At 51.6% G+C, this 11688-nt stretch overlaps 1 protein-coding gene across 1 annotated transcript; it reads left to right on the top strand.

Annotated features, from left to right (window-relative positions):
* Positions 1-3925: 3925 nt before the first annotated feature.
* Positions 3926-10207, top strand: KRT4 (keratin 4). The gene is made up of 9 exons (XM_030866915.2): positions 3926-4384; positions 6029-6243; positions 7414-7474; positions 7797-7892; positions 8421-8585; positions 8846-8971; positions 9405-9625; positions 9883-9917; positions 10026-10207. Exons 1-9 carry the CDS (start codon positions 3926-3928, stop codon positions 10205-10207), a joined length of 1560 nt encoding a protein of 519 aa, XP_030722775.1.
* The last annotated feature ends 1481 nt before the right edge of the window (positions 10208-11688 follow it).

Genomic DNA, 11688 nt, shown 5'->3' on the forward strand with positions numbered 1-11688 from the left:
ACTGGGGCACGAACCCGTGTCCCCTGCATCGGCAGGCGGACTCTAAACCACTGCGCCACCAGGGAAGCCCGTGTGCATATGTTTTGGATGACAAGAATGGTTTTGCTGTCAAAGCATGTTGGGTAACCCCTGCTGACACAGGTCCGGGAAGTGGGGGGAGACCAAGAATGCTCTCTACCCCTGGGAAAGGGGGGACCTTGTGTACAGACTCCCCCTTCCCGATTCTAAGGGCTCCCCACCCTCTCTCTGCCCTCACTGTCCCCTTGCCGAAATGCTGACTGGTCCTCTTCTGCAGAATCTCTGATCCCCAAGTTGGCTCTGGCTCCCCACAGAGTGACTCTGGGGCTGCTGAGGCTGGTTGACTGAATGGGGTGAGGGCACAACCCGGTCAGGACAGGCGGAGGTGCTTTCCCACACCACACACCAGGTTTGGGGCTAAAAGACTTGGGATCCCTGTAATCCCAGGACTGAATGCAAGGGCTTGCCTCCCTGACCCAGAAAACCCTAGGCAAACACACCCTCCGCTCCGCTCCACACCCCTGTCAGCGGCTCATCCTTCTTTGACAAGATGGGGAACGGCTGCCAGTTGAGGAAGGGTCACAGAGGTTAAGAGTGGAACTGTGGAGGTGGGGTGGGAACCTGCTTTTAGCTGTCACTGCCAGGGGGAGTCACCCAGGAGCTGGCCCAGGAGCTGGCCCAGGAGCTGCAGGAGGAAACCTTCCCTTTCTCAGGGATGGAAACTCTTCTTTGCCTCTCTCCCTCGAGGGTCAACGCTCTCTTGCACACTGAAGACATGCCTACCTTCAGTTTCTCAGGCTGCCGTTTGAGGATTTTGTGAACTTCTGGCAATTCTGACTTCATAATAGAGCCACAGAATATGGCTCTAGTCCAGAGCTTTCTTCCTGTTTGGTTTGGGTTTATTATTGGATTTGTCATTTAGTTAATTTGGACTTAGTTAGTTGGAGGACACAGAATTGGCCCCTCAGGACAGTGTCCTATATTATTGGATACTTGTAAGGACAGGGCCACATGATCCAAACAACCAGTCCTGTGGCAAAAGAAAGGACAGAACAAGCAGAGTGCTGGCCGAGACCGCGTGGCTACTCTGATGCACCATAAGCTACAAGTCTGTCTAAGTTGCTGTATAGTTGTTTTTCCTACAGATTCTGATATACAGCATTGTGGTGCAGAGGTTAAGGTCACAAGCTTTGATGTTAGACAGACAGGACTGGCCTCCTACCTCCACCACTTCCTAGCTATGTGATCTCAGGCAAGCTACATAACCTCTCTGAGCCTCAGCGGCTGTAGCTCTAAACTGAGCATAGCAACTCCTCTTTTTTGCAGGGTTGTTGTGAGGAAGGGAACCCCTACCTGAAAAGCACCCAGTGTCCAGCACGTGATGGCAGCTCTATACGAGAGTTCCTTCTACATGGAAAGCAAGGCGGGCTTTCCCTCATCTAAATTTTTATCTTAGGAATGGCGTCTGCCTCAACTTAGAGTTAGCTTGATGAGAAGTACATCAATTGGGGATCCTTGGTTTGGGTGCCCCACAGGCACAAAATAAGATTGATTGTATATTATAGATTATTTCCCTTAAAGTCCCTTCCACCCCTGCTGGCTTTCTGTTTTAGGCACTGGACACAACTTAAGGACACAGCATTTTCTCCTAGTATCGGGGTGTCACAGCTATAGACTACAAGACACAATGGACACATCACGAGATGCCTTGAGGCTGCACCCTGCAGATGCAAATCCTCCTCCTAGCCCATGAAAGTCCTCATCAACCCCCAGGGAGGGCAGAGTCTTTGCGAGCAGACTGATGTGGGTTCGGGTCCTGGCTCCACCACATGCTACTGTGTGACCCTGGGGGGCTACTTCTCCTCCCCGGGGCTTCCAAGTCATCATTTGTAAACACGGTTGTGATACTGACTGCAGAGAGCTTTTAGGACGATTACATGACCACATGTATATAGAGCATTCAGTACAGTGCCTGGCATGAAGTTGGCATTCAATAAATACTCATTGAAAGGATGAGAGGATGTTCAACCTTGTCCCTCGTAGCAGATAGTCCTGGCTCTAGAATGCTCACTTACTACAGGTGGACGGACCATCCCTTGGGCTCTCTCCCATGGACATTTGACAGGGCCCAGGGGGTCTCCTGTCCTCCCTGCTACAGCACTTCCACCCACTCTCCATTTACTTAGAGGCCACCTAGGCAGGGGCAGGGAGAGCCCAGCAAAGGCTGAAGTAGATGGGGACAGAGGGTGGGGTGCAGCTCAGAGGTAGAGGGAAGAGGAGGGCAGGGAGAGGCAATGAGGGTAGAGGTGGGGAGAGAGGAGCTGGCCAGAGGAGAGAGCTCCCAGCCAGTCCAGCCTCTCCTGCAGCCCGATCCCCAAGACCTGCATCCACTGACCACCCTCTTCTCACCCCATGGGCCCGCCCTGCTCTCTCTCTTTGCACGGGATGGCTTGATCATTTTTGGGGTGGCCAGCTTTCATTCGGTCAGAGTCAGCTCAGGCCTGTGGGAATTATGTAGGCCCTCATCACTGCTGTTCCCCAGATTCAGAATAGCAGTCTCATTAGGGATTGAGAAGAGGGGTGAGGTTTCATCTAATTTCTCCTCAGAAGTGGCAATGGCAAAGCCCGGGCAGGATAAGAATGAATGCCTACCGACCTACTACATACCAGGCACTGTAGATACCTCATCTCACGATCTATGAGGCAGGCGTCCCATATGATAGATGAGAGGATGTGTTGAATGGGTTCAGAGAGGTTAGGTGGCCTGCCCAAGACTGCACAGCCAGTTAGTGGCAACAGGTGGGATTTGAAGACAGATCTGTTGCACTCAGTGGGGAAGAATTTAAGTCTGAGCTTAAAACTAGGGTTTTGTATTTGAAAACATTGCTCTGGGCAGAGGCTCATAGGTTTCACCATTCTGCCAAAGGGGTCCCCAGCACCTTGGAACAAAAAGTTCCAAGCTCCTACCCTGAATGCCGGGAACATCATGGGAAAACAGAACATGACCTGTTCCGGTGGAGCCAAGAAAACAACTGGGCAGCAAACTGAGTAGCATGGCGCGCACAATAAGGACCCAGCCTGGAGAACGCTGACCTAGAATCCTGCCAACCCAGACTGGAAGCCCCGAGAAGGAATGCGAGTCTTGACGGCCCAAGGCAGAGTCAACTTTCTTCTGTCCCCAGCTCCATGCCTGGCACACAGTAGGTTCTCAATAACTGTGTGTCAAGTCGAGGTGAGTCTTGATCTAGGTTTGGAAGGCCAGAAGGCTGGAATATGGATTTCCCCTTTTGTGTGACTACATGGGGCCAAGTGCACATGGAAGAAGAGTAATGAAATTGACAAATGACTGTGCAGCCTCTGACGGTTTACAAAGCACTCATTCTTCTTAATCTCAGGATCTTGACAGAGGTGAAGGAAAATATTTGTAGTATTTTCAATTTATGGGTGAAGCAACTGAGCCCCAGAGAATGACTTGCTTCAGGTTTGCAGAGCATGCATGTGAAGTCAGGCCTGCAGGTTCCATATTCTGTGGAGTGAGCGACAGAGCGATGGGTTGTCTTGTCTGGAGCAGGGAGGCCCCTGGAGGCTGGTGAGATGGGAGTACAGTGGGTGGGGGGCCTGTGACCCAGGAGGCCCTGCATCACCGGTTCAGCTTCTCCCGGCGGAGAGCATGCCCTCCAAATGACTTCTGTAGGTGTGTTTGTGACATGTTCAGCAGGTGTAAGAAGGATGGGCCAGTGCCAAAGGCCAAGCCCAGAGGTGTTTCAGATTTTTCCCTTTATGCCCCTGCAACCAAGCCCTGCTCTCCTGCACATATAAGAGACCCAGGCTACGGCTGTGGCAGTCAGTGGCCTGGCCCTTCTCGCTTCTCCCTGACAGCTCTGAGCGTGTTCCTCTCTCTCCAGCCATGCTCATCAGACAGCAGTGTGTCCGAGGCGGGCCCCAGGGCTTTAGCTGTGGCTCAGCCATCGTAGGTGGAGGCAAGAAGCCTGCTTTCAGCTCTATCTCCATGTCTGGGGGCACAGGCTCCTGCTCTGGGGGCTTCAGTAGCAGAAGCCTTTGCAACCTCGGGGGAAACAAGAGCATCTCCATCGGCACGGCTGGCTGCTGGCGAGGCGCTGGGTTTGGGGCTGCTGGAGGTTTGGGGGCTGGCTGCTTTGGCCTTGGATTCGGTGGCTCCTTTGGTGGACGGGGCGGTGCTGGCTTCCCTGTCTGCCCTGCTGGAGGGATTCAGGAGGTCACCATCAACCAGAGCCTGCTGACGCCACTCCACATGGAGATTGACCCTGAGATCCAGAAGGTCCGGACCGAGGAGCGGGAGCAGATCAAGACCCTCAACGACAAGTTCGCCTCCTTCATTGACAAGGTGAGCCGGCCCCTTGGTCAGATAAGGTGGTAGAAGCCAGGGTTTCTGAGTCCTGGCATCTCAGACCTGAGCCTGCTGTGGACTTGGGAAAACTGTGAACTTCTCTGGGCCGCTGTTTCCCACCCGGTTGAGAAGAGTCATTACTCTTTCTCTTTTGTCCTGTGACTGGTGGGAAAACAGGCTGCTCAAAGCAGTTCAGTTCTTGGATTTCCTGACCTGCTATGTGTTACTGGGCAAATCATTCAGCTTTTCTGAGTCCAGTCACCCCAGCTATAAAGTGGGTTCCTTGTTTCCCTGCTTCTTCTCAGATTTTGGTTTCATAAATAATATGGCTAATAATTTAATAGTTAATTAATTATAGTGAATATAATAGCTTAACGACTGACACTTCTGTTGTCAGAGCAGAAGAAAACCAGGCTGGTTTCCCAAATGAGAAAGGGACTGACTCTAATGGCAGATTAGAGTTCCTGGTAGGACCTTGGAAGGTCATTGTGTTCATCCTCCTGATTCTGGGCAAAATTGCTCATTTCTGGGTCTGTTTGAAGAGGATAGGGGATGGCTCTCTGATTTTCCTTTTTGTAGTCCACTTCCCTACTCCATGCAAGGTTTGGAGGTTCAAGTCTTTTCTGCTGTATGCTGTGCTTCTGTATGATGGATGATAGCAAAGAGATTAGTTCCAGAGAGTTATTAATCCAAAGATGAATGACTGAATAGATGGCTGCAGCACGTTTGGCCCAGGGTGCCCTGGTTCTCTGTGCATCGAAGTCTTACTTCTCTTAGATGATGGGGCAAGAATGAGCAATCTGGGAGTAGATCGAGTGGGAATATTTGCTCTTCTTGCTAGTTTGAATTAACCCATAGCAGCTTAAAAGGGCTTTACTGTGACTCTAGGACCTATAGATGTGAAAGTAAGACCAAGGCTTGGGTGCTTCCTTGTCTAATCTCCCATCATCAGTTTAAGTTCAAACTGTGATCAGTCACCCTTACCAGCTTTTCTTACAATTCTGAAGCACCTAAAGTGGAAGTATCATGCCAAACCCTGGTTTATCTGGCTAGATCTCTTCCTAGAGGGAAAGTTCAGGGAAGTCCTCTTGCAGCAGTGAGTCTATGAGACTCAGAATATGTCTAGGGCTTGATCTTAAATATTTATACTCAGTTGTGCACAGGTTCACAGGGACACACCAGGTCCATTTAGAAGAAAGCTTGTTTAAGACATCTTCAGTGAATTTATCATTCCTTTGCCGTGGGTCAGGATCACTTTGAATGCAATAGCCCTTAGGCTGTGGTTGTATCTCCTAAGCTTGTTTTATTTTATTATTTCATAGAGGTTCAGTATTCTCAGCAACTCATCCCTTCTCAGTAACTCTGGATCCCTGTGGTCGGGAAGTTGTTTTTGCTGCACAGTCAGGCCCCGATGCTTGGGCTCTGCTCTGCTCTCCCCAACACACGTGGCCCACTTGCTGCTGTGGAGCGGGGCTGCCATGTTGACCCCAGCAGATAATGCCTGGAGTTGCAACGTGGTGGCCCTACTCGGATGGCTCTTGGGCTCCCTGGTTAGCTTGGATTGACGGGGATGGTGTTGGCTAGCCCTCCTGCCAGTGATTCAGGCCCTCATCTGTCAGTTGGTCCCTGTGTTAAATACAGGTGCGGTTCTTAGAGCAGCAGAACAAGGTTCTAGAGACCAAGTGGAACCTCCTTCAGCAGCAGGCGACAACCACATCCAGCAAAAACCTTGATCCCTTGTTTGAGGCCTACCTCAGTGCCCTGAGGAAGCAGCTGGATACCTTGACCAACAACAAAGGAGGCCTGCAGTATGAGTTGAAAATCATGCAGGACAGCGTGGAGGACTTCAAGGCCAAGTATTTGGGGAGGGGATGGGACAATCTGCCCAGCCATGCCCCAGGCCCCCCGGGTTCCTCTTCATCATTTAGAATCTCAGGCTCTGGAGAGACCCCAAAGGGTCAGGGAGGACCTCCAGTCTGTTCCCATGCTTCTACATGGTCACTTTTTTAATGGGGTGAGGTCTAGTAACCCTAAGTTGCCCCAAACAGAAAATGAGTGATGTATTCAGAGAGCTGGGCTTGCCATATACAAATAAGATAAAAAACCAAACAGATGGAAAGCAATACAGCAGGGTTAGAAGAATACAGGCTGTAGAGATAGATGGACTTGCTTGGCATACTGATTCCTTCACTTACTAGCTGTGTGATCTTGGGTGACTTGCTTAACCTCTCTGAACCTTAGTTTTCATCATCTTTAAAATGGGGATAATAGTTCTACTTTATAGGTTGTGAGAATTAAATGAAATTAAATGAGTTAGAGAGAGCTAGTAGCATAGTGCCGGACATAAAATGAACATTGAATGCAGAGTAACTCTTATTATGCTCACTATGGGATGGAGCTGAGAAAAATACCAGCTCCCTCTCTCAATTCACTCTCACACCAAAGAAAAAGAACTGGAGTATTGGCAACCCTCCTGAGAATTTAATCCACCCAGTGGCCAAAGGACAGCCCTTCTATGGAAATAAAGTCGACCAGATCATTGCTGGTTCTCCTCCTCACATCTTATCTCTTGCAAACAGTCTTTTTAAAATTTGGTTTTCACTTCTCTGAGTAAACTAGGGTCTAGACTGGTACCTCATATGCTGTAATTACTCAATAAATGTAGGTGGAATGAATATCTGTATGAACGTGGGAAAATGTAGCCAATTAGATGGATTTTTCCAGGTAGTTAGATGTTTGAAAACCAGCAGGAGAGAGTGAGAAACAGTAGCTCACTGTGGGCTTTTTTTTTTTTTTTTTTTGCGGTACACGGGCCTCTCACTGTTGTGGCCTCTCCCGTTGCGGAGCACAGGCTCCGGATGCGCAGGCTCAGCGGCCATGGCTCACGGGCCCAGCCGCTCCGCGGCATGTGGGATCTTCCCGGACCGGGGCACGAACCCGTGTCCCCTGCATCGGCAGGCGGACTCTCAACCACTGCACCACCAGGGAAGCCCTTGTCTTTTTTTTTTGCATCTTCCCATCCCTAGGTATGAAGATGAGATCAACAAGCGCACAGCTGCTGAAAATGACTTTGTGGTCTTAAAGAAGGTAAGGGTTGAAGGCGGGTAGGGATGTGCTCCCACTTCCCTCAGGAGTGGCCTTTGGCTTGAATCATGGGTTCGGTCCATCCCTCTCATCTCCACCCCACTTGGTACTATCCAGATCTCACTGAACTATGAATTAAGGCTGTGAAAAAAAAGCCCATTTGGGTAATTAACTTCCATGTCTGCAGGTGGCTTTAGGGGCAGAATAAGCCAAATGATTAGTCCCCCGCCACCTCACCTGGTGCTACCTTGTGTGTCACATAACACTCCCTGCCCCCTGTTGGAATGCCTGTACCTTGTCTCTTATCCTCCCCCTTCCTCTGCAGGACGTGGACGCCACCTACATGAACAAGGCGGAGTTGGAGGCCAAAGTGGAGGCCCGTAATGATGAGATCAACTTCCTGAGGGTCCTCTATGCTGCGGTGAGGACTCCATTCAGGGAAGGGACTCCTCCATCTGTGAGGCTGCTGGTCGGAACTGACAGTTCGTTGAAAGGACTCCAGCTCCCTTACTCCAGGGCCGTGGGCTCTCAGCAAGGTCATGGATAGAAAGGGTTGAAGTGAGAGATTCAACTGAGTGGTCTCAAAACCAGAGGTTGTCTTAGAAGATTAGGTCTAAAGATTGCATGGGATAGAAGTTATTGCTGTCTAGCATTTCTCTGGTGAAATAGATCCATTCCCTTCCCTTCCATGTAACATACTCAGGGCCCCCTGACCTGGAGGAGCTTAGGGAGCAGTAGGGACTACAAGCATTGCTTTTCTGACTTGAGATATCGCCAACCACTTGATTTCTACATAGAAATTTACCCCTCCTCCTTCTCTGTATGCAATGCCAAGTTGGCTTCCATCTGAGCCTGTGGCATGGCCATTTCCATGGTGATGGCAGGTCTCTGGTGTCAGAGATTAGGGAAGACTCTCCAGGAGGCCTGATGTGAGACATTTTCCCTGCAGGAGCTGTCCCAGATGCAGACCCATGTCAGCGACATGTCTGTGGTCCTGTCCATGGACAATAACCGCAACCTGGACCTGGACGGCATCATCGCCGAGGTCAAGGCCCAGTACGAGGACATCGCTCAGAGGAGCAAGGCCGAGGCCGAGGCCTTGTACCAGACCAAGGTGGGTGTCGGGGGTCTCTCAGGGGCCGAGAGTGGCTTCTGGGGCTCTGCTTTTGATGTCTGTGAGCAGATGAGCATCAGCTCGAGCCCAAGAGAAGTGAGGGGTAAAACTGGTTCTTCTGGGTGGCACTGATCCTGGTCTGCCTGGAGATAGCATGACATTTTGTATCATTCCTGCCACCTGTGGCTATTCTTGCTGAGTCCACTTGAGAATAGACTCTACCCAAACACCCCTGATTCCCTGTGTCTCCTGGGTCTCAGGTCCAGCAGCTCCAGGCCTCAGTCGAACAACATGGTGACAGCCTGAAGAGCACCAAGAAAGAGATTTCAGAGCTTAACAGGATGATCCAGAGGCTGCAGGCTGAGATCGAGAATGTCAAGAAGCAAGTATGTGTCACCTCTACCCGGCCTCGGTACAGGGCCAGGGGCCTGAGGCAGATGCCTCCACAGTAGACAAGCGGATAAGGCATCAGCCCAGAAGATCCTGAGCTAGTCTGCGGGGGATTTGTAGCTCTTTGCATAAGTCATACCCAGATCTTTTCAGCAATATCCTAGTTAACATGACACGATAACCTCAGCAGATAAGTTTTCCTGGCTCTTTTTCATTGGTTTTGCTCATTTTGTCTAATCAGTCTGGTGGGGGCATCGGTGGACCTTAGCTGGAGTGAATAAAATACATAAGAGTCAGGGAAGGTGGGGAGAAGGACAGACAGAATCCTGACATCCTAACCCAAGCAAAGCTGCTACGGGAGAGGGGACAGGTTTAGAGGTCTTGACAGCAGGACCCTGGTGATCGCCTGTCCCGCGCCCCTGTCTGCAGTGCCAGACCCTGCAGGCATCCATGGCTGGTGCAGAGCAGCGTGGGGAGGCGGCCCTGAAAGATGCCCACGGCAAGCGCACAGAGATGGAGGGCGCCCTGCAGAAGGCCAAGGAGGAGCTGGTCCGGATGCTGCAAGAGTACCAAGAGCTCATGAGTGTGAAGCTGGCCTTGGACATTGAGATCGCCACCTACCGCAAGCTGCTGGAGGGCGAGGAGTGCCGGTGAGGGGGGCTAAGGCAGGGTGGGAACAGGAGGAAGGAAGGGAGAGGGTCCAGAGCCATGGCCAGTCCGGGACACCTCTGCTGGACCACTTGCTTCTGTGCTGGTGTGTTATGAATCAGGACGGTGTTATATAACAGGTTCACATTCAGGCCTCAAATCTGGCTGCTGAAGGATGGGAGGGTGCTTGATACCTGCTTGTTGAACCAAGTGTGGCTCCAGGTTTGCTGAGGTTCACTGCTCTTTCTGTTGCCCACAGAATGTCTGGAGAATGCCAGAGTGCCGTGAGCATCTGTAAGTACCATCTGCCCCCGCTGTGGCCATTTGTTCACCCTGGTTTGGGGTGAGATTCCTGGTTTCCAGCACTGTTGGAACGACCATGTCCTTGTCTTTCTCCCGCAGCTGTAGCTGGGGGTGCTGCCAGTGCAGGAGGCGTTGGTGGAGGGTTAGGAAGCTGCTCCGGATTTGGCCTGGGTTCTGGCTCCGGAAGTGGTTTTGGGTTTGGTGGTAGTGTTGGTGTCGGCGGTAGTTCCAGCAGCAAGATCATCTCTACCACCACCCTGGCCAAGAGATCCCACCGATAGAGGAGGTGAGGTCCCTGCAGCCGCCTGAGGCCAGCCTGGTCCATTCCTGGTGTCTCTGCTTCCTTCACCTCCACCTCCACCCTCCCTTCCTGGGGCTTATCTTACCAATGCCACCTCAGTGCCAGGGCATGGACTCTGCTCTCTTGGAGTTTGGTAGCTTCTTCCTAATTTGGGCTTGCTGACCCAGCTGGCATGGGAGAGGTGTCAGCTGACTCTTCACCTCCCACGGACAGAGGAGAATCCAGCCAGGCGCTTCATCTCCAGAATTATTAGGGTCGCATATATCCCCACCCAGCCCAATGCCGCCTCCTACCAGATCCCGGATCTCCCTCTGCAGCAGGACCAAGCTCCTTCTCCATCACTTGGCAGCCTCTGACCCTGCAAGGTCAGGACAAGAGCCACTCAGTACCCTGTCCACCTCTTCTCCTTCCCTCTGTCCATCTTTGGGTGAATCTTCAATAAAAAGCTTTTGTCATTCACTTTGAGCAATCGTGTTTGTTCCTTGGGGAGAAGCCTCAAGAATTCAGGTGAAAGTGAAGGAGGCTGGGGCCTGAGGGGTCTGTCTGTCTGTCCAAATCAAGGTTATCAGCTAATTTCTCAGATCTCTACTTCTAAGTTGCCCAGATTATTAGGACAGAAGGGTCATGTGTGGAGCCTGAAGGCTGCCTACAGAACAGGAGCACAGTCTCAAAGCAACCAACAGTTATCCAAAGATCGCGCATCGCAGGCCGTCAGGGTGGGGCCGTCTCAGTGCTGAGACCCAGGAGTATCTGGCGGGAAGGGGTGCAAGTCTGGAGGTGTGGGGTATAGGGCAGGTATGGGGACAGGCAGTCAGAGGTCTCCACTGAATATAGAACAAGAGGTCAGGGAGCTTATGCTCAGCGTCTAGCAAGTCCCTGTCTTCACGAAACTCCAGGCATGGGCTTTCCCACCAAGCCAGCAAGGCTTTTGGGAACTTGTTCGCAGAATCAACAAGGTCACGACTGTCGGATGGAGAAATGAAAACATGTTGCTCTCACAGAGCTTTCGTGCTGAGCTCACTTGCCCTTGTCCTCAGGTGATTGTGTCCGAAGTTATGTCTAGTGGCTGTCCCTGAGTGGTGGGAGAGAGGGGGGTGTGAGGCAGGTCTTTGGGGGCACTGGAGGGTGTAGCTTCCTGTTTGGGGCCAGCCCTGGAGATTCCGGTTGGATATTCAGAGGCGGGGGTCTGGGTATAGCCTTTGTGGACATACTGTTTTTATACTGGACGGATTCCAAGATACCTGGAGCATCACAATCTTGCCTTCTTCGGAGGAAGTCCGCACAGCTCCCCTTGTGCAGTCTGACCTAAATCCCTCCTACTACGGTTGCAGACTGCACTCACTCCCCGGGCCGTCAGTTGGTGCCTCCCACCCTCGACTGCCATGGAGTGCATGCAGACTCCAATCCCTCCTCATGCTACCTCCCACGGGCCCTTACTATGTGCAGAACAAAGGGCACGCC

This window comes from Globicephala melas, chromosome 10 (genome assembly GCF_963455315.2).
Source record: "Globicephala melas chromosome 10, mGloMel1.2, whole genome shotgun sequence".
Classification (NCBI taxonomy): Eukaryota; Metazoa; Chordata; class Mammalia; order Artiodactyla; family Delphinidae; genus Globicephala; species Globicephala melas.

Bases quoted from the DNA above. Each gene is read 5' to 3' on its own strand.
- KRT4 (XM_030866915.2), top strand. From the start codon at position 3,926: ATGCTCATCAGACAGCAGTGTGTCCGAGGCGGGCCCCAGGGCTTTAGC. The intron at 6,244-7,413 runs GTATTTGGGGAG...TCCCATCCCTAG, and splicing joins GTGGAGGACTTCAAGGCCAA to GTATGAAGATGAGATCAACA. The intron at 8,972-9,404 runs GTATGTGTCACC...CCCTGTCTGCAG, and splicing joins TCGAGAATGTCAAGAAGCAA to TGCCAGACCCTGCAGGCATC.